Source organism: Opisthocomus hoazin, chromosome 3, assembly GCF_030867145.1.
Source record: "Opisthocomus hoazin isolate bOpiHoa1 chromosome 3, bOpiHoa1.hap1, whole genome shotgun sequence".
NCBI lineage: Eukaryota > Metazoa > Chordata > Aves > Opisthocomiformes > Opisthocomidae > Opisthocomus > Opisthocomus hoazin.
In genome coordinates this window covers 65,040,148-65,066,224 of record NC_134416.1, presented here as the reverse complement: position 1 = coordinate 65,066,224, position 26,077 = coordinate 65,040,148, and the positions used below count along the sequence as shown (strand labels likewise).

Here is a 26,077-nt window from a genome sequence, read left to right as displayed (position 1 = left end):
ACTTAACAAGCTTAAACATAACACCTCCCTAGTTGTTTCAGATTTTCAATACAGGTACCTGAAAATCTTTTTCTTTATTCAAAGACACATTTTTTAAATTTCAAAAATATTAATTAAATGCCAGTAATCTCCAATACAGACTTAGCATATGAGTATTTTAAAGAATTTAGGAGACATCTCTTAAATGTTTCAATTTTCTATTACTTCGTATATTTTGCAGTTACATTTTGTCATTCAGCACCAAAAGTTTCAATGAAATTGCATAAATATTGACTTTTGAGACAAAGGCTTGCTTTAACAATGTTATTTTTAAAACAGAGCACACCAGTAGTCTGAAATCTATGCACTTTCTTTTAAAAGATTTAAATTATAAATATATCTTTTGTATTTATTTCCCCTGAAAACTAATAGAACCAAAAATTATTCAAATTCCCAGTTGATTCACAAAAGACAAAAACAAATTAGGAGCCTCCCCAAAATAGATATATTTATTCAAAGAAGCAGGTTGTTATATATAATTATTCTCAAGAATCTGGAGAAAGATGATGGGATCTTCTTGATGGCTCTCCAGGATACTATACGCACACAGGAAGACAAAAAAATATTGAAGTATTTTAAATTGAAAAAGTTCTATTTTATAACATTACAGTGTTTATATTTTCAGAAAAGACAATACATCATGTAAAAAAAATGAGCTGCAATATTAGTACCTTGTCTAACAAGGAGATGTAATCATGTCACTTATTTCTCTTAAAAAATGATTTTGTGTTAGAAAGTGAAGCATTCTTCAGGCATTGCAATAGCTATACAAGATGTCTATGTTGATCAAGCCAGTGTATTTTTAGTGTGAGGATTCCCCCCACCCCTCAGATAGTATCAGCCATTTTACAAAAATATATATGAATTCTACCAAAGGCTGACTGGGAATAATCTACTTGCATAACAGAAGATACTTAGCTTTTGCCTTAATCCTGGATTTAAAGAGTTTTATACACCCTTTCCAAACGATTTGTTTGCACGTGCTGACTCTGTCTTGTTATTCATGCAAAAGGCCAAGCCCTTTCTAGTCTTGCTAATGTGTTTGAGACTGTATCCCTTAGCATCAGTGATGCCACAGCTTTGAAATATACCTCCTGATGATTTCGGCCTGCCATTTACAACATAGGTTGGTTGTGATAAGGGTGCTAGGACCTCAGTGGAGAGTATTACATGTGATCACTTTCCTCTTTGGTTTTACTTTGATATGAAAGTGTTATAGTAAGCAATTTCTACATTCCTAATACTGGTGCTTGGTTACTAAGAAGTTTCTCCTTGTTCTTGGCATTATGATTTTTCTTCTCATTCATTTTATCCTCTGTTGAACAGACACATTAACTTTGGAATACACATGCTACTCCATGACATTTCTCCAGCTACTTCTATCTGTTTTTTTAATGCAGATACTTCAACAGATCTGGACTACTGTCTTTCATAGTTGCTGTGTTGGAAATGACAGCAGCTATCACATTAGTTGAAAAAAGTCCCAAACCACAAAATGCCATATAGAAACAAAACTCATATTTTGAGTTATATCTTTGGATAGAAATGCGGTTACTTCACAAACTGCTTCCTAGGTTCATTAAAATGATACATCATTGTTTGAGAATACAGGTTTAAATTGCTTTATAACATGTCTCGGAAGATAGGTCTATGGCCTCACTACATTGAAGTAATATTTTCCTAATTCCTTGTTAAAAAAAAGTAAAAGCCCCCCAAAATAAAAATAACGACTGCAGCTGGAATTGATAAATGCTGAGATACAATACCTAACATCAAGCACTCTTCTGTAACTTCTGCTGGGCCTTCCTAATTTTTAGCTGGCGTTTCCAGCAATTCTCGCGTTCTTTCCACACCACAGCCTGCAATTCCCCCACAAACGTACTTTATATCTTCCCCAACTGTCTTCCAGCCTTTTCGTATATGTGGTAGGTTGTTGTTTTGCTGGTTGTTTTTTTGTTTGTTTGTATCTCTTCTGCAGATCATGAAGGATTTTTATTTCGGGTAAAGTGAAGCACAGCTCCAAAAGAGAAAGGAGCATGGATTGGTGCAGCATGCAACCAGATAAGCCTCTCTTTAAAACATTGACCTCTGGGGACCTTATAGAAAGCTGTCTAAATAGCGTGCCAGTTGTGCTGTAAGCTTCTTGGCCAACAGATATGAATACAGTCTAATAATGCATATGATCTGAAGAGTATTTTTTTCTCCATTCACTTTATTTGAAGCTTGCAGAACCTTGAGACATGTAATATAAACTGAATCGGAACAAAAGATAAAAGTAAGGGACTTTAATGAAGGAAGAAAGCAGTAAGACTGCCCCTGGAACAGGTCAAGGCTTCTTGGTGCTCTGTATGACAGCAGGAGTCAGCCTGGGCATGTAGAAAGGGAATGGGGGATGGAGAAAGTGTTACTGGTTATGCTATTTTGCACACACTGTTTCATCAATTTGCCTGTGGCCATACAGCAGATGTGCAGTCTGAGCAGAAGCTATTAGAATATATCATGAAGATGGCCCAACTGAATGCAATGCTCATCCAAATGCAGTGCCAGCTATTGAGATTCTAGCTCTGCAAGGTGAGAATAAAGCCTATCCCAGGAAAAGCAGTACTGTTGCCAGTTGCAGTAACCAACTTCAGAGTACCACACAGAGGGCTCTTTGGAACTGAAAATACATGTTTACATGCTGCCATACTCTTGTTTCTGGGTTTGGGAGGCCCAGCAACCTGAGACCCTACTGAGCAGGATGAGATGCTACGGAGAGCAAAACAGTTCATGCTCTAGAGATTGTCTAGACCACAAGTAAACAGGTAAAAAACTAGCTATGAATGAAAGATGGAGTTTTATTTACAAGGAAGTGAGCATTAATTCTAAAATACAGGAAGTGCTATAAAAAAAAGCAAGAGCAATACTTGAGAAGTTCGCTTTGACACAATAAGCAACCCAGATTTGCAAAGAGTGAACGATAACGCAAGACAACACTTCATTTTGTGTAATACTCAGGAATTGTCCGATGATGTTTCTTTCTTCTCTCCTGGTCTCCAGAAATGTATGAATCAGATGATAATAATATAAAAAACTCAAAGAATGAGTGTAAGGAAAGGCTTTATTATACTTTATTAGTCCCTATTGTACTTTGCTCTTTCAACAACCAACCTGTGCAATGAAGCCTTGACATGATAGAAAGGTCCTACATGAAACACAAAGCTCATAAATCTTGTAATAGCACATTTAGTAAAGGAATATGCTAGAAAGACTTATTCATAAAGCTTTAACACATTAACAGTGATAGTGTATGATCACGTCTATTACAGAGAAAAGACAGCAAGTAGTATCGTTTATGTATGGGATAGTTTATTCTTCATTATTCTCTGCTTCTTCTGTTCTCCTCACAGCTATTCAATAACCTGCAATTTTAAATATAATAAGACAAGATATTTTTCTCAGAGAATATGATATGATACATGTCATTTTACTACAAGTAGTTAACTTCCAAGAATTTAGTTACATATAGAGTTTTTATAGCTTTGTAGAAATAACCAAAATGAGTTACGTCATATTAAGAGTAATTAGGAGCTGATTAATTAAAGAAACCCTTAATAAGAGTGCCCCTCTTTTCAGCAGGTCTCCCACTTCAGCTACAGTATTATTGATTTAGAATACAGATACTTAAGGATTTACCAATATAGGCCCATAGAAGACTTGGAATAGTTCATGTCACATTTAGAGGAACACAAATATTTTCTGATAATTTGAAGAGAAATATTGTTTGAAAACTAATGACAGTGTGATGACCAAGAATCATTAACAATCTGGTGCTTATTTTTGAACAGGTGTACAATTTAATTATCAAAGCCAATGGGCAATATTAACGCAAATTTCAGAGAAGCAAAACACTGCTGGAGGTTGTGAGCCAACCAGCAAATAAATATCTCATTTCAGTGAGACAATCTAGGATAATCAGGAGTAGTAAATAGTGCTATGGAAAATACTGCAGGCAAGAAATAAAAATGGTACTTTAATTCTCTGTGGTAAAAATAAGCAGTACTTGTCATACTGACATGTTCCTGCCAGAGTATTTTGCCCCTCATTAACCTCTGAGATAATTCCAGATCTCATGCAGAATTACTAGGGGCAAGATCTAAACAGATAAGATACACATAAGTACTGCATGCTATTATTTGGATTATTGTTCTTTTTTAGTTAATTATCTTGTGACAAGTGTCTAGAAGTTTTGATTTAGAATGATTTATCCAAGAAAAACAATATATGAGTCTAGAAGATGCAATTTCCTCAGGTTCTTAGAAAAAAACTTACTAGACACTGGAATGAAATAGCTTTTACTTGTGAACTCCATTAATTTTTGTAATACTATTACATTGTACAGAAAAACAATTTTAGTTAACTATTTAAAAAAAAAAATTCCAGTAGAAATTTTGTTAGTACTCTCGCACATTATTCATACCAAAAAGAAATATACCCTTTGCTAATACTAAAAAGTTAATAAGCAGTTTAAGTTATTTCCACCAAAATGGAAGATCTTCTTCTAACAGATTTTCCATCTTAACTTTTTAAGATTCTTTAAAATTTCTAACTTATTTTGTTCACAGCATTCATAACACGTCAAATATTTTCTACACGTTTTAATAGGTAATTTAAAAAACACACTCCCCAGTCTAGTTTCATTTATCAAAGTCAAAACCATTATTTGTTGACAGTGTGTTTTTGTTTACTTAGCTTTCTTATTCATGTTTGCAGCATAGAACTAAACCTTCATCTAATGAATTTGAAACAAATAGTTTTTCTTAAACTTCTATTGGTCATATTTTACAGTGTTTTATACTTGAAAGCCTCACTAGTGTTTTGAGGATTAAACAGTACGAAATTTGTTCCTTTTGTCAGAACACGATATTTACATGGTCAGGTCAAAATCGCAGGATAAATGAACTTAGATTAAAAGAAATCAAACCTGAAGTCTTTTCTTGGGAATTTCTCCTTAACATAAGCGTAAATCCCATGGCATTTATGGGCAAGACATATGGCACTTCTAAGGCATGGGCAAGGTCTAATAAGTTTAAATAACCAACCACTCCAACCTGCCAGTGTAGGTCAATGTTTTGTGGTCTGCTTGAGCTTTAAATAAGCAGAGATAACTCAGCCACTTTAGATACTCTGTAATTTACAATCTGCTTCTTCTGCTGCTGCCATAGTTAAAAAAAGTGGTATTGAAGCAGGCGTTCCATGGTATTAAAAAAATTAAAATATGAAAAGAGGTAAAAAGACAGAGAAGGGAAGAGAGAGTGAGCTAGGGGGAAGAGTGATGAGAGGGAAGGGAGCAAGAGGGAAGGAGAGCTTGAGAGACAGGAATGTGCTAATAGTACTTCTCTCTTAGCAGCTCTCCATTTTCGTACTCTTGCCTTGATCTGACAGAATTGGGATTTGGTGTCTTTCAGGACACACTGAAAAACACAGTTTTCCCCTAAATGTTTGGTCAAGGCAGCTCTGTAACTCTGAGTTTATACAACTGGTGTGAAACGTACTGCATCATTACTATGTTTAATTATTTAAATTTATAATATTTTAAAGTGCATTTAAGTAGATGCTTGTTTTTACTAGATTGCACACTGATCAATTAAAGAAATTATTTCTGTACACTACATTGCCACCAAAATGTTCCTAGAAACTACATTAAGAGGACAGGTCTCAAGTTAAAGACAAAATTTTTTTTAAAAGTTTTTTATGGGTTTTATTATCTTTAACTGCTTTGTGAAATTATGCAAGTTTTCCTATCTAATTGAAAGACGGTTTGCAATCTCTAACTAACAAATTGCACTAGCATGGTCCTTACCTAAGGAAAAACTCTCATTCAAATCACAGAGAGAAAAAGAAACATTCTGGAAGACCTTTGTCCTGAGTGTGACCAGGACAGAGTTAATTTTCACCAGAAGCCAGGAGGGAACACAGCCTGGGAAGCTGATCCAAACTGGCCAAACAGAACAGGGTAAATATACCACGTGCCGTCATGCTGGGTTCCAGGCAAGGGAGCTGGCTGGGGTGAAGTCGGTCGCAGCTCGAGAGCGCGTGGGGCATGGGGTGGTGAGAGTTGCTCTGTGCATTTTGCTGTTTATTTTGTATATTCTCCTTATCAGTGTTGTTGTTGTCACAGTTCACTTCTGTTAAACTGCCCGTATGTTGACCCACAAGTTTTGCCTTTTTCTTTCCATTCTCCCCCTCACCCCAGTGGGGGGAGGCGCAACAGAGCAACCACGTGGCCCTTTGTTGCTGGCCACAGGCCAAAACCATAACACCTTTTTTTCTCCCTTTCTATTAGCAAAAGAGTCAAACAGAGAAGTCAACAGATATGTTACAAACAAACTAAAGTCACCCCCCAAATACAGATTATCTAAAACATATTTTAGCATATTTTATTTCCATAACATATGAAATGCAGAACTGAGGCTTAGTTACAGACTATATCTTCCTTCAAGCCATTCAAGCTTATTCAAAAGGAATCTTTTAACAGTAAACTGAGAGAAAAAAGTATTATAACAAGGTCACAATCAAAGTTAGATTCCTGTTCTATCCTGACCGCTTGGTTTACATCAAGGAAGGTTAGAGATGGTACTGCCACTGGCTAGCAGTTTTGGTGAGTATCTGCTCTTTATGGTCATACTCCTGATATGTTCAGCTCATCCGCCATTGGATGGTATTTATATAAGGACACAAGAGATATATCAGCTTTAGAAAACACTTGGAGAATATTTAAGGTTTCACAGACCATATTTTGACAACTATTTCACAAATAAACATGGGCAGCATCACCTAGGTTTTTATATGATTGTGAAATATAAACCCCACTTTCCTCTCATATTTCAGAAAATGGACAGTTCTCTTAAATCAATTGCTGAGCTACTAAGAAATACACACGTCAGGCAACAACACTGTGACTGCCTCCCAAACTTGAGATAGAAAGACTTTTTAATATTATTTTAAATAATATAATATGCTACAGTTGTGCCACTGATTTCTCTTTATATACAGCTATGCTTTATAAGAAAAAACAGACATTATGGATATATCAGTCTATTTTACTTATTGTTCACTTGTTGTATTTATGGAAATAGACTACAGCCACTAAGACGGTGATTTCAACGAAAATTTGATCTATCAAAACATTGGTCCTCTCCTTTTTTCTAGTAGCCATTTTTAATCTTCCTCAGCCATTTTTAATCTTCCAAAAGATATATGTTAACAATATGTTAAGGAGAACCTTCAATATATAGAAGTCAACTAGGGTGAGTGTGGAAGCCCTGTTTAAAGCCTCTGGGCCAAGATCAGCAGGATCGTCTCCAAGTGGTATCTTACAGTAGGCATCTGTTACTGATCTCCAAACCAAGACGATAAGGTCAATGAAACAATATTTGGGTCACTTAAGCAAGTGTCAGCAGAACCTGGTTCTTATGGGTGACCTCAACTACCCAGACATTATTTGGAAGAACAATATAGCTGCTCTCATCATCCATCAAGTTCCTGGAATGTGTAGAGGACTCCTTCCTCATATGAAGAAGGAAGAGCCACCCTGCAGGAAGACCTGGCTAGGCTGGAGAAGTGAGGAAGAACCTGATGATGTTCAACAAAGGCAAATGTAAGGTCTTGTAGCTGGGAATACATGATCCAGGAGTACAGCACAGGCTGGGATCTACCTGGCTAGGGAGCAGCTCTGTGGAAAGGGACCTGGGGGTCCTGGTGGACAAGAAGCTCAATATGAGGGAACAGCATACTGCTGAGGCAAAGAAAGCCAACAGGATGCTAGGCTGAGTCAACAAGGGCATCACCAGCAGAGTTAAAGAAGTCATTATCTCACTGTCCTCAACACTTGTCAGGCCACACCTGGAATATTGTCTTCAGTTTTGGTCCCCACTATGCAAAACAGATGTGGACAAGCTGCAGAGGGTCCAGAGAATGGCCACAAAGATGATCAAAGGACTGGGAAGCCTGCCATATGAGGAAAGGCTGGGACAACTGGGTCTGTTCAGCCTTGAGAAAAGAAGGCTTAGGGGACACCTTATCACCATTCAAAGTTGGCTACAAAGAAGATGGAGACTCCCTTTTTACAATGAGTCACATTGTACATGTTTAAGATTCAGCTGGACAAGGTGCTGGTCCATCTTATCTAGGCCGTGCTTTTGCCAAGAAAGGTTAGACCAGATGATCCTTGAGGTCCCTTCTAACCTGGTATTCTGTGATTCTGTGATTCTATGATGAAAGGACTTGTTAATGTTCCAAAGCCAAGATGTTTTGGGAATTTTACATTTGTTGACTATTGTAACCTGTACTAATTAATTTGGCAAATCACTACTTGCAAAGAATGCAGTGACATCCAACCCAAAGTCTTTAAATAACTTATTCTGTAATTAACTTCATAACTTGATTGCAATGCTTCTTTCTTTGGTAGAGTGGCTGTGACTATTTTTTAGGCTTTTTGATTCTCCATGTTGTATTTTTTATGTGTGTGCTACAATAAAGATTATTCGAAATACTTTTAAAGCTTGAATATGATAAGCTTTTTCAGAGATTTTCTTTATATTTCTACACAACCAGAAATAAAATCTGACTTTCTTCAATGGGCTTTCTAAAAAGAGTTTACCTCTAGATTTAATCTTTGTGCCAGAAACCTATCATTATTCACATAAGTCACATTAGTATTCACATTAGATTAACAATTCAAGTAAGAAATTAGAAACATTTGGGGAAACATAAGACATCACTAGGGGATGGCAACAGCGGGGCTAAGTCAAGCAGTCTGCAATATGCTCTCTTATGGGTTTTTTTAAGATAAAACAACACAACAAACACAAAAATCTTTTCCCATGATGTGATGCAATTATACTTCAACTACAACAGAAATGAAAAGAGCTGGGGTTTTGTTGTTGTTCTTGGTGTTACCAAAAAAACCCAATATTGGCATGAAACAAAGGCAGCACCCCAGCTATTCCAAAAACATTTAGCTCTGCAGAAGGTAATCTCAACAATAATAACTTAATCAGACAGTCTGGCAGTTTAATACACAAACACAGCTATTATAGTAGAATGAAGAAAAAACGACAACCCAAAGACTAGCCTTCTCACTCAGCAGGCTGAGTGGTGTCACTCCTGACAGTAATTATACAGTGCTCTGCTACTTACAGCACATAATTTCATGTTTAGTTGATATTTGTATATTACAAAAAAGCCAACCCAGCAGCCATAGTTTTGAGTCATACATTTTAATAATTGTTTACTGCAAGCATTTGCAGCTCATATTAATTTTAAAGAACTGCATAAGCACTACATTCCTAGTCATCAAACTTTTAATTAAAAAAATCAACAAAACTGCAAAAAGACTCTGTAAAGTAACTTTATGTATGCATAAATTTTTTTCTTTGTTTGCTTGCAGTGCTCAGGGTTTGATGATGACCTCCAGCATATGAAAGAATATCACTCTGGAGCTTATATAGTGGAAAATCAAAAGGATCCAAGCCAATGCTAACAGAAAACTCCAGAAGCAAAGCTGATTTTGCAAGCCACACAAGGCTGCCTACTGACCACTGTCTGAGAGTCTTTATTAAGCTAACAAAATGTCACAGTCCAAGAGAGGTAAAAATTTGACTGTTCACACTGAAAATTACACCTTTATGAAATATTCCCATGGATTTTTCTCAAGGCAGCAAAAGAAGTGCCTACATATTACAAACGAGAATTTCTCAACTCTACTAGAAAAATCATTGCTACATTCTGATGGGAGTTCTAGATACCTCTTAACATATAAAAGGAACAAAACCTCCTAAAACAGAGCTATAGATTAAGTTCCAGTTAGTGCTGTGAGTGTTTAAGAAAGTTCTTTAGCTTTTGAAACAGACTGAAAGCTATGAGAAAGTTAATGTATGTTAAAGTTAGTTCCTTCTCAAATGAATTACATTTTATTCTCAAATTGTATCAAATTTCAGAACATACAAGTGTTACATAAGGATTTGTTGATGAATGTATCATCTTATTATAACAAGATCTGTAGAGGTTTAGCCTTTAGTCATTCAGAACACCTAGTCTTTTTTCTAAAAACTGCACTGTTCTAAAAAAGAGCAAAACCGAAAGGGAGACCACAACTTCTTCACTGAAGAAAGGTTACAGTGTGGCATAGTATGCATTTCTTGTTTTTTCTTACTCACCACAGTATCTCTAAAAATTATGCTGTTAGTTAATATATAAACTATTGCCAAACTTCTGATCAAATGCTTTTCATGAAAGATCGGCATAAGAAAAAGAGTCTGTTCATTTATTCAATTCATTTGCTGCCATGTAACTCCACTGCAGTAGAGATAATTTTAAAATAAACATGTACTGTTTTACGATTCAAAAATATGTCCAATACCTCTCGAAATGAGCATTTTTTATATCTGAAATGTTATTACAAATACTATTTTCAAAGATCTTCTGTACTCGAATACTCACACTGAATGTGATTTGACAGACAGGAAAAGTTAGCACAGAACCGAGGCTGGAGAAACACACCGAAGTAAGGGCTCCAATATTTGCTTTTCAGTTTCATAGATGGAATAGAAAATTGCTAATCTGAGTAAAGCAAAGCAGAAACCCAGCCCATGGTTGCCTGACAGGGATTCTAATCACTGAGCTATTACAAGGTGAAACACATAAAAAATTTCAGAGTATAATACTCTTGTAAGGAGCAGGTGTTGTTTAAGAACACAAGTATTCAGTTAGGAAGAAAATTCCAGTGAAAAAAATCTCACCAGTTCGGTTGGTAAAGATATAACTCTTATTTGAGTAATAATGTCACGCTGATCAACAAGCATAAAGTATGCAACAGCACACTATCTCTAGTGTGAACACATGTGAGGCTGTTATTAACAGATTACATTTGATTATCAGCATTATCTATCTGAAATAGCGTATTTAATTATATCTACCTCTAGCACTGGGAACAGTTCATAACTCGTTTTGGTTTGTAGTGTTAATTTCCACCTTTGCCCCTCACCAACTTTTGAAAGTACCTAGTCTTGGGTTACAGTTTCACAGGAAAGTCAAATTAGAATCATAGAATCGTAGAATGGTTTGGGTTGGAAGGGATCTTAAAGTTCATCTAGTTCCAACTCCCTGCCATGGGCAGGGACATCTTCCACTAGACCAGGTTGCTTAAAGCCCTGTTCAACCTGACCCTGAACACTCCCAGGGAGGGGGCAGCCACAGCTTCTCTGAGCAACTTGTTCCAGTACCTCACCACCCTCATAGGAAAGAATTTCTTCCTTATATCTAATCTAAATCCACCCTATTTCAGTTTCAAGTCATTACTCCTTGTCCTATCGCTATGTGCCCTTCTAAAAAGTCCCTCTCCAGCTTTCTTGTAGGCCCCCTTTAAGTACTGCAAGGCTGCAACAAGGTCTCCCTGAAGACTTCTCTTCTGCAAGCTGAACTCTCTTAGCCTTTCCTCACAGGAAAGGTGATCCAGCCCTCTGATGAGTTTTGTGGCCCTCCTCTAGACCTGCTCCAACACATCCATGTCTTTCCTGTGCTGAGGACTCCAGAGCTGGACACAGTACTCCAGGTGGAGTCCCACGAGAGCAGAGTAGAGGAGCAGAATCACCTCCCTTGACATGCTGACCACACTTCTTTTGATGCAGCCCAGGATACGGTTGGCTTTCTGGGCTGCAAGCACACATTGCTGGGTCATGTTGACCTTCTTATGAGCCAGCACACCCAAGTCCTTCTCCCCAGGGCTGCCGTCAATCCATTCTTCACCCAGCCTGTATTTGTGCTTGGGATTGCCCTGACCCATGTGCAGGACCTTGCACTTGGCCTTGTTGAACTTCATGAAGTCTGCATGGGCCCACTCCTCAAGCCTGCCCAGGTCCCTCTGGATGGCATCCTTTCCCTCCAGCGTGTTGACCACGCCACTCAAGTTGGTTTCATCAGTAAACTTGCTGAGGGTAAACTCAATCCCACTGTCCATGTCACTGACAAAGATGTTAAATAGTGCTGGTCCCAATACCAACCCATGAGGACTGCTACTTATTGCTGGTCTGCACTTGGACATCAAGCTATTGACCACAACTCTTTGAGTGCAATCATCCAGCCAATTCCTTATCCACCAAGTGGTCCATTCATCAAATCTATGTCTCTTCAAATTAGAGACAAGGATGTTATGCAGGACAGCGTCAAACGCTTTGCTCAAGTCCAGGCAGATGACATCAGTTGCTCTTCCCTCATCCACCAGTGCAGTAACCCCATCATAGAAGGCCACTAAATTTGTCAGGCATGATTTGCCCTTAGGGAAGCCATGTTGGTTGTTACCAATCAACTCCTTATTTTCCATGTGCCTTAGCATAGTTTCCAGGAGGATCTGCTCCAGGGTCTTGCCAGGCACAGAGGTGAGACTGGCTGGCATGTAGTTCCCTGGGTCTAACTTTTTACCCTTTTTAAGAACAGGGGTTATGTTTCCCGTTTTCCAATCAGTGGGAACTTCACCAGACTGCCATGACTTCTCAAATATGGTGGATAGTGGCTTAGCAACTTCATCTGCCTGTTCCTTCAGGACCCACAGACACACCTCATCAGGTCCCATGGACTTGTGCACCTTCAGGTTGCTTACATGGTCTTGAATCTGACCTTCTCCTACAATGTGTGATTCTTCATTCTCCCAGGCCTTGTCTTTGCTGTCTGTGGCTTGGGTGATGTCGCTGGAGCACTTTCCGGTGAAGACTGAGGCAAAAAGTCATTGAGTACCTCAGTCTTCTCCATATCCTGGGTAACCAGGTCTGCCGTTTCCTTCCAGAGAGGGCCCTCATTTTCCCTAGTCTTCCTTTTATGACTGACATACCTGTAGAAGCTTTTCTTGTTGCCCTTGATGTCCCTGGCCAGATTTAATTCTATCAGAGGTTGAGCTTTCCCAACCTGATCTCTGGCTGCTTGAACAATTTCTCTGTATTCCTCCCAGGCTGCCTGTTCTTGTTTCCACCCTCTGTGGGCTTCATTTTTGAGTCTGAATTTTTCCAGGAGCTCCTTGTTCATCCATGCAGGCCTCCTGGCATTTTTGCCTGACTTCCTCTTTGTTGGGATGCTTCGGTCCTGAGCTTGGAGGAGGCAGTCCTTGAATATTAACCAGCTTTCTGGTGCCCCTCTTCCCTCCAGGGCTTTTATCTCACAGTACTGTACTGAGCAAGTCCCTGAAGAGGCCAAAATCTCCTCTCCTGAAGTCCAGGGTAGTGAGTTTGCTGTGCCCTCTCTTCACAGCCCTAAGGATATTTGCCCAGGCAGAGCTCCTGACAGTCCAGCTGATCATTGACATAGAGGGCAACAATCGCTCCTCATATCCTCTGCCTGTCCTTCCTAAAAAGCCTGTATCTTTCCATTCCAACTCTCCAGTCATAGAAGCCATGTCACCACGTCTCTGTGATGCCAATAAGATCATAGCCCTGCAGGTGTGCACCTGTTTTTAATGTCTCTTGTTTATTCCCCTTGCTATGTGCATTTGCATAGGGACATTTAAGTTGGGCCCCGACGAAGGTGACTGATAGCTGGAGTGTCTGGAATTTTTTTGTGCTGCCCTTCAGGTGCTCTCCTGTTGACCTGCGATCGTTCTCCAGGCTCTGGGCATCTATTGCAGGCACTGGCATCAAAATTTTAGGAGTGGGATGGATTGAGGTTCCTCTCCCCTGGCAAATTCCTGCTTTCTTTGTTTTCTGCACTTTTGAGCTAAATTTTTATTCTAATTTTGACATGAATAATTTCTCTGTACTTTCAGCTATGTACTTTTTTAATAAAATGCAAAATTGTGAAGAGACAGGTTATTATAACTCCCATTATATATTCAGGGTGAAAGTCCCTTCATCAATCCTTGCTTCATAGAGAAACCGTAATTTTCACCTTAGTTGCTACTCTAGAGGGTAGTAAGAGCAAGAAAAGTAAAACAAGACATGAAAGAAAAGAAAAAGGGTTCCTCTCAACTAGAGAGGTGAACACAATGTGAAGAAGGAAGTGATTCCAGGACACTGTTTCATAAAAAAATAAATTGAAACCTAATAATAATAGTAGAAACCTACAATACCATCTGAAAAATGACACAGAAAATATTTCTTTGTATTTTGTTTACCTTCCAACGCAAGTGCTTCCGTACTAGATTTCCATACTAGGAAACCACTTGTTAGCAATCTTATGCACTGACACAACTAACACTGTGGGATTAAATCTCATCTTGACACGCAATTTAGCACTGAATCTGTTTAATATGTCCAAATATCACTTTATTATCTATTTTTCCTTCATCCTTCTGGAAACAGAGTTAGAAGGTACTAGAAAAAGATTATAGGTTTTCCTTTCATAGTCTTTCAACTTTCTCCATTTTGCAAGTGCAAACATTCCATTTGAATTATTTAGATGACTGTCTGTTATAAAATAGAAACGCTGAAGTAAAGTAAGGTTATCAAGCTATAAATATGATAGTAGTGTTGAAATAAATAGCTTGATGTAAAATGTGGTTGTCAGATCTTCCTCTACAGAAGATAAGGGCTGTTCTAAAAACGGACATTGCTGCCTGGAAAGAATGTCTAGAACAGTCCTAATTTGCTGTTCACATATGTCTTGAAGCACCAAAGCCCTAAACTTCCTCTTTCGTGTAAGCTCTTATTTGACTATAAAATTTGTATAGGCTTATGCACAAGCTCAATCAAATTCTGACTAGACTTGGAAAAATACTGATTGTTGAACACCTCCATTTTAATTCCATTTTACTGTTAATCACAGGTTCTCATTCTCAGAAAAAATTTCCATCAGCCTAAGTTTCATGCCATTACTTCATGTTCTATGTAACAAGACTTCTGAATCTTATGTCAGAGAAGTTCCACCAGTAGCAATGAGAACTCAGTTAGTCCTATACTATATCCATCTTTTACATTCCTAGAGAAAAGGTTTCTGTTCTCCAAACACCTGTTGTCCCAGTTTTGTTTCAAGAGGACAAGTGGGCTTATAATTGTGAAGCATAAACCTCACAAAATTTGACTTTTGGAAATTACTGCTTTTGAATTCTCACTTCAAGAAAGATAACCCTACCTGAAATCTGGCCCTGCTGAACTGATTGACATCTGAAGACCAGGGTTTTAACCTGTGTTTTACCAACTGACCTTTCCCCATTACCTTTTTGCTTTTCTCAGGCTGGCTCCCGAATAAGAAAGTGCTTTACCAGAATGCATACATTCCTTCCACGTAGGCAGAAAATGGAGGTCCTTTTTCTATTGTACATTAGCATTTAAACTGCTGCATGGAACTTGGGGAACATATTAATATTTTACTTTTTTCTCTTATTAAAAACTCATACTAGCAATATTCAGTTATTGTGCTTCCTTCATTATTAACATGGCAGTACAGTGAGTTAATTAGTCATGTTAATAAAATGTGACTGTTCCCTAAAAGATAATTATTAAGCAGAAAATTGCAGCTTATCAGCAAAATATTAGCTTTTCCTCCTGAATTTTTTTTCAATTGATTTGTCTTTGTAAAAGATTATTAGATTACTTTAATTTTCTCATGTTTTTTTTTTATGCTAAGATTGGGCAACCATCATTTTGCCAATCTAAGCTTTATGGTTTAGTAAGAATCTCTTACAGAAATAACATTTTTACTTCTTAGTTATTTATGCTCATTGAATGCTGATGTGAACATGTGGCTTCAGCTTTACAAAACCAACAAAACTTACTTAAATTGCCAGTTCAGTGCATGTATTAAGTGGACATTTTTCATTGTTCCAGTTTCCTGAAACAAAGCTTACACTGGGCACTAGATCAATCTTCACTTATTCTGAAGAATATTGCCTAGAATTAGGAAGGAACAACATTTTAATAATGGAAATTTAAATTCCCATGAAAATATTGATGTTTTCCTTTCTCATCACTTATGTTTATACAGTTCTTTATGTGTGTATTTTTTAAAAGTTAGATAGGGAAAAAAACTTTTGACAATACATTAAGACTAAGCAGAATAGTTGCTGTAGCCGTACATATTTGTCCATCTTTTGTTTTATCGTTAACCTTGCACTTAGACTAATAGCTGCAGATTAACTAAGAATAATTAATATCATTTTAATGCCTGTGTGCGCTAGAAACCATTACCAAATAATAAAATGTACTTTCTATTGTACATAGCCAACCTCTTTCCTTTCTATATTCCTTAGATTCTGCTATATTCAGAGTGTTGGGGGGAAGAGGAGGAGTAAGCTAATATATAAACCAGAGATAATAATGATACAAAAAACCTGCCCTTGCCTTCTTATTTTAAGAAAGAAATTTTAAAATTGTAATACCATCATTTTAATAATATTCCTCTTTTTATTCTTTTTTTTTCTTCTTTTTTTTCATTATTTTCTGTATTCTTCCTTTTCAGTGGGGACATTCATATCCACTTGCTGACAAACAGTGGTACATAGAAAACACAAGAACATTTTGCCACAGAAAGCAAACTAAGATATAAAATGCAAATTTTTGCCATTTCATTTGGATTTAGGAAATGATTATATGTGTCAAGCAGGTTTGCCACAAATCTAGGCTTATAATGTCTTCCAACCCTAATCTCATTACTAATGAGGTCACAGTGAAAGAAGAAAATTCAGACTACAGTATAGAAGTTATACAGTGTTCTGCCTTGCATATTTTGTGACAATAACAAGGGATTCAACACTATTACATTCAATTTACTATTGTTTTAAAGATATTTAAAAACTTTGATGAAATAAAATAATTTTAAATGCGCAAGATGTGGTTCATTTCTCTCTACCATGTAAATGTCAAACGTGGCTATTGGCCGTGTCCCAGGATTATTACAGATTCTCCAAGTACCCATGTAATTTTTGTGACAATATAAATGAGATGCATTTTAAATTGTACTTATTTCACTTCTTTAATTCTACAAGACAAAAAACAGGTCTACCTAATGCATCAATTGTATAGATGTAATCTTATATACCTAGCAACATGTTGTCATGATGAAAAAATTTACTAAATTTTACTGATATTAAAAGAAATTCTAAGCTTACAGAAAGCTTCAGTTTATTGACATTTAATTTTTGCAGTGCACTTTTCATACTGAAATTATTGTAAAATGCTGAAGTAGTAATGAAAACTACTCTTTCCTGAGACAATTTTTTTTTAACAAGTATATTATATTATGTCTTATTAACTCTAAACACAAGAAAGTTGCTAATTTGTATAGCAGCAAATATTAAGAAATTTATAAACCATTCACAAAGTGAAAGGAAGAAATTTTTACAGATAATTCTTTATGACGACATGAGAAGAACAGATGGTAAGCATATACAGATGTTTCTGAAAGCAGATGACTACTGCTCAGTTTCAGGTCTTGAAGTAAACAATAATCTAATTACTGGCAATGGATTGTCATTGTGATGAGAGTAAACAGTAAAATAAAACTGAAGCATCATAATTTTCAGGAGCAGATGCATACTCTAATCAAACTAAACAATACTAATTATTATGTGTAAATTTCGATACCATCAAGAAATGACAAAATATAAAATGATTGGTAGGGTAATGGCTAAAAGAAATATTTCCTCCCCTTTACAAGCAGACAGCCAAAGATCCTATATGCTGTAAAAAGGACAAAAAAATACATACCTCAGAAAAGACGCACAGAAAATGTAATTGTGATAGTCACACTCTAATAGTTATGATTTCATATGAAGGGAAGTACAGACTTTTGTTGAAGAGAAAGAGAACAGAAATAGAAATATCTGTTTGGAAAGAAGAGTATAAAATTAAATTAATAACAATATAGAGTGACATATAAGATCACATCATTCTGGTGATCTATTACTCAGCAAATAAATCAGAAAGGCTAACAGAGATAACAGGTGGAGACCAGTGATGAGTGGTGTGCCTCAGGGGTTGGTACTGGGGCCAGTGCTGTTCAATATCTTTCTTGGCAACATGGACAATGGGACTGAATGCACCCTCAGCAAGTCTGCCAATGACACCAAGCTGTGTGGTGTGGTTGACACGCTGGAGGGAAGAGATGCCATTCAGAGAGACCTTGACAGGCTGGAGAGGTGGGTCTGCGTGAAACACATGAAGGTCAACAAGGCCAAGTGCAGGGTCCTGCCCAAACACAAGTACAGGCTGGGCAGAGAGTGGCTCAAGAGCAGCGCTGAGGAGAAGGACTTGGGGATACTGGTGGACGAGAAGGTCAACATGAGCTGGCAATGTGTTCTTGCAGCCCAGAAAGACAACCGTATCCTGGGCTGCATCAAGAGAAGCATGGCCAGCATGTCGAGGGAGGTGATTCTGCCCCTTCACTCTGCTCTCATGAGACCCCACCTGGATGACTGCATCCAGCTCTGGAGTCCCCAACATAAGAAGGACATGGAAGTGTTGGAGCAGGTCCAGAGGAGGGCCACGAAGATGATCAGAGGGCTGGATTGGGGCTGTTCAGCCTGGGGAAGAGAAGGCTCTGGGCTGACCTTATAGCAGCCTTCCAGTACCTGAGGGGGGCCTACAGGAAGGATGGAGAGGGACTTTTCTCAAGGGTGTGTAGTGATAGGACAAGGGGGAATGGCTGTAAACTAAAAGAGGGCAGATTTAGATTAGATATTAGGAAGAAGTTCTTCACCATGAGGGTGGTAAAACACTGGAACAGGTTGCCCAGAGAAGCTGTGGATGCCCCCTCCATGGAAGTGTTCAAGGCTAGGTTGGATGGAGCTCTGAGCAACCTGGTCTAGTGGAAGATGTCCCTGCTCATGGCAGGGGGGTTGGACCCAGATGATCTTTAAGGTCCCTTCCATCCCTCACCATTCTATGATTCTATGATTGTATATTTTACAGATAGTATTTACCGAAATTACAATCGCACTTGATGTTTTTCCTCTCCTATTTATTTTTACCTTTCCTTTGTCAGCTAAATCTCCAGATAAAAATATTAGTCCAATATTGACACACAAAATGTTTTCTAGCTCATTGACCTCATCCAGGCTCAGTGTCCATTATTGGCCTTGAAATATGAATTAATTGAATACTCGATAATTTGAGTTATTAATCTGAAAAAAAGCAAAACAAAAGAAACCCAAAACCTTCTTCCACGCTCGTGGAAGTGTTTTACGCAAAATGGACAAGAAAAGGGCATTCTTATGTCTGTGTTTGTTGACTTGAGTGTTTCTTCTGTTGTATTTTCTCCTTCAGTTTGCCACACTTTGACTGGCAGGAGCAATTGGCATAAAAATGTAACTAAGTATTACATCAATCTGCTATCAGTGTTCAATTCCTATCTCAAAACCGTTCTTACTTCTGAAAAATGAGTACTATGTCATTCAGCTCTTCAATTCAGACATGTCAGTAAGAGCTCCTTGTATTAATTTTGAATGACAGCCTCTAATGAAGGGCAACTTCATTAAAATGGAATGGTAAATGTGTTTACCTCTGAAATCCATTTAATCATTTTGCAGATGGAACATTTAGTGTTGGACCACAGGGAAAAATGATACAGTAAGCAATCACGATTTGAGGATAGATGCAGAAACGATGTCTGTTTGTTTTTACTACAAGGTAATTGTTTTGTTCAGAACACAAGATCCAGGATGGTTTTTTTACCCCCTTGAGAGAAAAATTCACTTTGGCACTCACCAAGAATCTATACTGATCATAGAAAGGTGTTATGGATCTGCGAGGCAAGGTTTTGGTAGCAGGATCTATAGGGGTGGCTTCTGTGAGGAGGTGTGAGAAGATTCCCCGATGTCTGATAAAGCCAGTACCATCTGGCTCTAAGACGGACCTGCCACCAATCAGCGACAGTGGTAGTGCCTCTGTGATAACATATTTAAGAAGGAGAAGAAAAAAAACTGCAGTGAAATGGAAGTGAGGAGAGAGGAGTGAGATGATGTGAGAGAAACAACTCTGCAACAACACTGCAACAACTCTGGAGCAGAGACTCTTCCCTTGCAACTCGTGATGAAAGACCATGGTGAGGCAGGCTGTCCCCCTGCAGTCCATGGAGGCCCATGGAGCAGATATCCACCTGTAGACCATGGAAGGGACCCCACGCCGGAGCAGGTGGATGCCTGAAGGAGGCTGTGACCCCCATGGGGAGCCTCGTGCTGGAGCAGGCTCCTGCCAGGACCTGCAGACCCATGGAGAGAGGAGCCCACGCTGGAGCAGGTTTGCTGGCAGGGCTTGTGACCCCATGGGGGACCCACACTGGGGCAGTTCGTGAAGAACTGCAGCCTGTGGGAAGGACTCACGTTGGAGAAGTTTGTGGAGAACTGTCTCCCGTGAGAGGGACCCCACACTGGAGCAGGGGCAGAGTGTGAGGAGCCCTCCCCCTGAGGAGGAAGGAGCATCAGAGACAACATGTGATTAACTGACCGCAACCCCCATTCCTTATTCCCCTGTGCCACTCAGGGGGAGGAGGTAGAGAAATGGGATTGAAGTTGAGCCCAGGAAGAAGGGAAGGATGGGAGGAAGGTGTTTTAAGATCTGGATTTATTTGTCACTATCCTACTCTGATTTGATTGGTGATGAATTAAACTTCCTTTTCTCCCCAAATTCAGTCTGTTTTGTCCATGACAGTAATTCCTGAGTGATGTCTCCCTGTCCTTATCTCAACCCTTGAGTGTTTCATCATATTTCCTCTCCCCTGTTCATTTGAGGAGGGGGAGTGATGGAGCGGTTTTGATGGGCACCTTGCATTTATCCAGGCCAAACCAAAACAAAAGATCTATGCAATGATACCGTATATCTAGTCTCTTGTTCCAGCTCTAGTCCAGACACCCATCGATCTTTTCCTTTCCCTCAGTGCTAATGACAGATATTTTCCTCCCTGACTGTAACGGAAATGATATTAGCCTTAATCCCTTTACATGGTACCAGGTATCTCTTTCTCAGTTTCAGAGTTTCTCAGAAAAAAGGGAACTTATATCTTACTCTCCCTTATTGTGGAAATAATAGAGACACCTCTTTCACTTTGTCAAAGATTTTCCTTCATCTTTTATGGCATTGGTCTTCGAAGCCCAGCTATGATTCATATTTTCAGTATTTTTAGTGAACAACAGTTGCCATAACCAATACCAGTGAGAAAAAAAAAAACCAAAATGATTTATAGAAAAGTTAAGTGATCTTGAATAAATAAAAAATAACACTAAATTAAGAAATAAGTAGAAGGAAAACCACAGAAAACAGGAAAATAAAAAAAAACCTTAGTTCAAGATTATAACTGACAAGATTTAAGGAAGCTCTTCAGCTAAGATAAAAATGCATTGCTTTAACTTAATCAGCAGTTTTATGCTTGCTTAAATGAGATATGAATTTAGCCATTTCTTCTACTCTCTTCCAATTGTTCAGAATCTTCTTAAAAACTTAGATTTGCTTTATTACCATAGAACTGCTACAAATACATAGATAACTGCAATCTAAGAACCTAACTATGCTTGTTGTCTCAGGCAATATTTTAATGATTGTTTGTTCATCAGTAGTTATCTTCCTCTGGGAAGCTTACCACATATTGTGTTTAGGACTGGGACTGTTGTTGACAGCACACATGTAAAGATCCATCAAACGAGGTTGCCTGCAGAAGTTGTGGAGTCTGTGTTGTTAACAACACATTGACTGGGTAAGGCTCTGAGCAGCCCCATTTATTCTTGAAGTCAACTCTGTTTTGAACATAGAGTTGGAAGTGACGTCCAAGGAAAAAATGCAATATAAACAGAATTTAAACAGAAAAAAAAGAATTTAAAGAATAAAGGCTATATTTTTCTTTCACCATGCTATAAGAATACAGTCTTTCTCTTTATTTTTTTTCATCCCAAACCTAAGTCTAGAATCATTATTTAATTCTTAGTGTCTTCTCCTGAATATGCTGAACTAAATTTACTTTTATGAAACAGTTTATTGGTCTTTTGAGAATTGTATTCACAAAGTTGCCTTCTTCACATAGGCTTATTTTTTTGTTTACCTAGAAGTCTTGTAGACTTTGACAATTTATGAGAGTAACAACAGAGTAACATAGACACAATGTGCTTCAACTTCTACTACACGTGTGGAAGTCCCTTTCCCAGAATTGGAGAATCAGAGAGCTTTGGAATCTTCTCATGAGTACATCCTGTACTCATTAAGCCCTTTTTTCCCTGAGCAGCAATTTCTGTCCAATAAGAAAGGAGCCTGGGGAAGGAAAAAATAACCGCAAAGAAACCAAAAAATAAACTGTCTCTGCACATTTACTAAAAAAAAGTAATAATTGATAAAAAAAAACTGATCACTTCTCTTGACCAGTGGACGAGTAAGTGAAAGGGACTGCTTACATAAAAAGATGTCATCCAATCAGTAGGAGTTAACAATTTATTCCTGAAGGGGTGACATATACAGCATATGACAATGCCACATTCAAATAATCCATTTTAGAATGGAATTGCATTTAATATTCTTTATTTATTGATATAATGGCAGCAATTATGTTTTCTCAAAATTTCTCTACTATTTTCCCATATGTCATATCCTCTGATAAGAGCACTAGCCCTAGGCTCCCTGCTGAAACTACTGAAACAAAACAAACAAACAAAAAAAACCCACCAAAAACCAACTCCCCAACTCCTCAATAAAATAAAATAAAACAAAACAAAATAAAAAAACCCCAAGACCAATTACTAATTCTATGCATTTTACATTGCAATGCAAACATATTATCTGGAGTTATCGCTACTAAAATAGAGAAAAAAATGGTTCCTGTCATAAAAATACAGGAAAAAATGCTAATGCAAAATATTAATATACAAATTAACTGAATGAAGGAATCAAAGTGCTGAGTTTTTTTGACTAAGTATGAAAAGATGCTGCTGGACATAGATAATGGAGCTGGTTTCGGGAGGGAGTGACATGCAGGAAGGAAGGAAGCTAGAGAAAAGCCAAAGGAAATTACTGAGAAGAAATAAATTTGTATTATCAGTGCTTTCATGTATTAGCCTAGCCTTGAATCTCAATCCTTATATAGCACTTTCTTATTTGTTTCCAGGCTGCACATAATTGCTGGGTTTGGGTCTAATTAATTGAGTATAAAACCCACAAGAATTTAGTGTGTTTAGAAGTGATACATTAGGCTCCTCAGAAAAGCAAAATATCAGTAACTAATACTATTTTATGTAATAACAGCAAAATACATAAATTCTAGCAAAGAGAAACACAATTGAAATTTCTATTACTGCAGAGAAACTATAGATCTGCAAGTTCATACTGCCAAAATTTGAACTTGCAAAGTCATAAAGCAGTGTACTGGAACAGACAAGGCTCTCACAGCACTTAAAACCAATTTATCTTCACAATAGACACAAACAGCAAAAGTAATTTATCAGTGAACTAACAAATTGATATGTTAGAACAATGAGATTAAAAATCCATTACTTGGAAACACTGTTTCATTGTACAAATAAAAGAAGAAAACACGGGTAGCCAAGCTTTCATGTACAGAACAATTATTGAACTTGGAAATCTTAAACACAAAAGTAAGAGAATATGAACTTGCAGCAGTTTAGACACATTATGTTTGAATTGTTACTCTGTAAACTGCAAAGCAACATTGGCTTTATATGCAAGGAGAAGTTTTACATGAAAAGAGCAGATTTACATGAAACTAATGATCCACAAAATTGAGGTTGGAAAGCTACGACAGTGTGAACTACAGATGAGTCTTGGCAACTAAACCCACAGTATTTAATGCTTTATGAGGGATATGACAAAAAAAACCAACAACCAAACAAATGAACAAAAGAAATAATCCTAAAGCAGAAGTCACCATAGAGAGGGGGAAGAAAAAAACATTAATGCATGAAATGAGATAAAGAAATAATAATGGTTACCGAGGTCTAAACATTCCTTCCTGTAACAATTTAAACTGGAATGCAAAAGCATCCTGAAAAAACTACATAACTCAATATTATCCTTTTATCTCAAACAAGGTATCGCTAAAAGTAACCATTAAGTATTAGGGATATGAAATACACATGAATTGCCATTACATGGGCAAGGCTACTATACAGGAAAGTGTCATAATCCATGAAGTCATCAGAACAGATTGGAGGAACTCCATGCAAAAGCAAATATCGATTCTGAAAAGTTTCATTATAACCATGATTTTTTTCCTTGTCATTTATAATTCAAAAAAGCATACCATAAAACACTGACTGATTCAGACCTCATACTTTCATTATCCTCAAATATTTGGAAAACATCTGCTGCTTTTAGGAAGGTCTGGAAAGTCAGATTTTGCATGCATTACGTACAGATGAATTATTTCGGAGGTTAGAACTTCAGATGTAACATATCTAGATTCATTTCCTTCTCTGTCTAAATGGATTTGAACCCACATTTTCCACTTAATGGAACTCTAAGTTACAACATAAATGTCTAAATAAATTAAAATTGATAGACTATGTGTCAGAAGAGTTTGATTCTGTAATAAATAGATTAAAATCCACAGCAAGTGTAAACAGGAACTTCATGGCTAATGCTACTCATCTAAAAGGACAGACTCTTTGATTCTGTCTTTCATGAGAAGGATTGTCTCACTCTTTTATATGAAATTATTATATGACTTGAATATAAACAAACAGAAATGGGTGAGGATCTTCAAGTCTCCTCCCTTTTACCCAAAGTCTGTTTTAAAAAATGACTTTTCATACTAATAAAGTGGAATATATCTGATAAATCAACAGCTTCAGTTAGTTTGATGCAAATTAGAGTGAAACACCTATGGTAATAAACTGTTTTCACCAAAATGTCCATGACAAGAAAATTAGGATTAAGAATGTAGACTATGCTAAAAATTAAAAGTTAAAAAATTAGCTTTATTAATGGGTGAGGGAAAAAGTCCCTTGGGAAAAGGTATTAACAAATGGCTTCAGTGGCTTGGACAGAATGCATACTATGTATATGCACTATACCTTTTCCCAAGAACTTTTCCTAGACAGAAGCCTCCAGGTATCCAGTGAGAAGTTTTCTTAAGAATAAAAAAAAATGAAAACCATTCATATGTCCCTCCATTTGATCAGAAATATTTCAGTGGCAATACTTAAAGTATATTTTGAATCAATTACAGTCTGTATACTTTTAAAAAGTGTATTTATCAGAAGCTGGTTCTTGTTGGTAACCATTACATTTTTTTTTAGCAGTTCGGTTATACATGTCATTATAACCATTAATATTCACATTTCAACAATTAAAGGAAAAAAAGGTGCATCTGTAGCCATGGCACAAACATAATCTTTGTCTAAATCTAGCTAGTATTCCGCTAGAGATGCTTGGTAATGTGAGAAGTGACTGCAGAAAAAAAAATCTTCTCTTGTAGCTAGATTCAAGCCTCTTTGAGTTGAACACTACTGTCTTCTAGGAAACTTGTTTTCTGCAAATTATGACTAAAAAATAACATATGCATGTCTAATTAAAATAATCTTTAGCTTGTGTTATCAAACATTCATGTTATTACTTTTATTTGCTTTAAGATGGCATTTTCTGTCATTTACAAGCACCAAATTGTTTATTTCCTTTTATAACCTGTATGTTCTATTTACAGGATACACAGGAACCTTCAGTTTTTCTTTAAATTTCAAATTTAATTTTAAATCTTAAATCTTAGGAAAAAAATCTTATGTAAACCCACTTTTTTCAAGCTAGAGCACCTCTATTAAACTTCATAACTCATTAGAAGTATGCTGCTTTTCCAAAGCTGCTAAATGCTTTTATCATCAATTGCAAAGAAGATACGGCATTTGTAGGATCAGATACAAATAATTCCAAGTGTAGAACAATAGTGAATATAAATTAAAAAATTACTGAAACAATTCAGCTTGATCATTGCATTGCCATATAGGTTATGGAAACATAAGAGAGAGTCTAAACCCATGAGGTCCTGCAATGTTTTTTCTCCATGCAATTTAAAAGAACATGTAAACATTTTGACACATAAAAGATGGTGAAATAATGAAAGGAATTAAAAAGTGCACTAATTAACTGTATTA

At 37.2% G+C, this 26,077-nt stretch overlaps 1 protein-coding gene across 1 annotated transcript in view; it reads right to left on the bottom strand.

Annotated features, from left to right (window-relative positions):
- Positions 1 to 3,354: 3,354 nt before the first annotated feature.
- Positions 3,355 to 26,077, bottom strand: part of CCDC102B (coiled-coil domain containing 102B) — a 150,454-nt gene continuing 127,731 nt past the window's right edge. Inside the window, exon 6 of the mRNA XM_075415284.1 lies at positions 3,355 to 3,440. Within this exon, the coding sequence (XP_075271399.1) occupies positions 3,429 to 3,440 (12 nt within the window). The 3' untranslated portion in view covers positions 3,355 to 3,428. The remainder of the gene's footprint in view (positions 3,441 to 26,077) is intronic.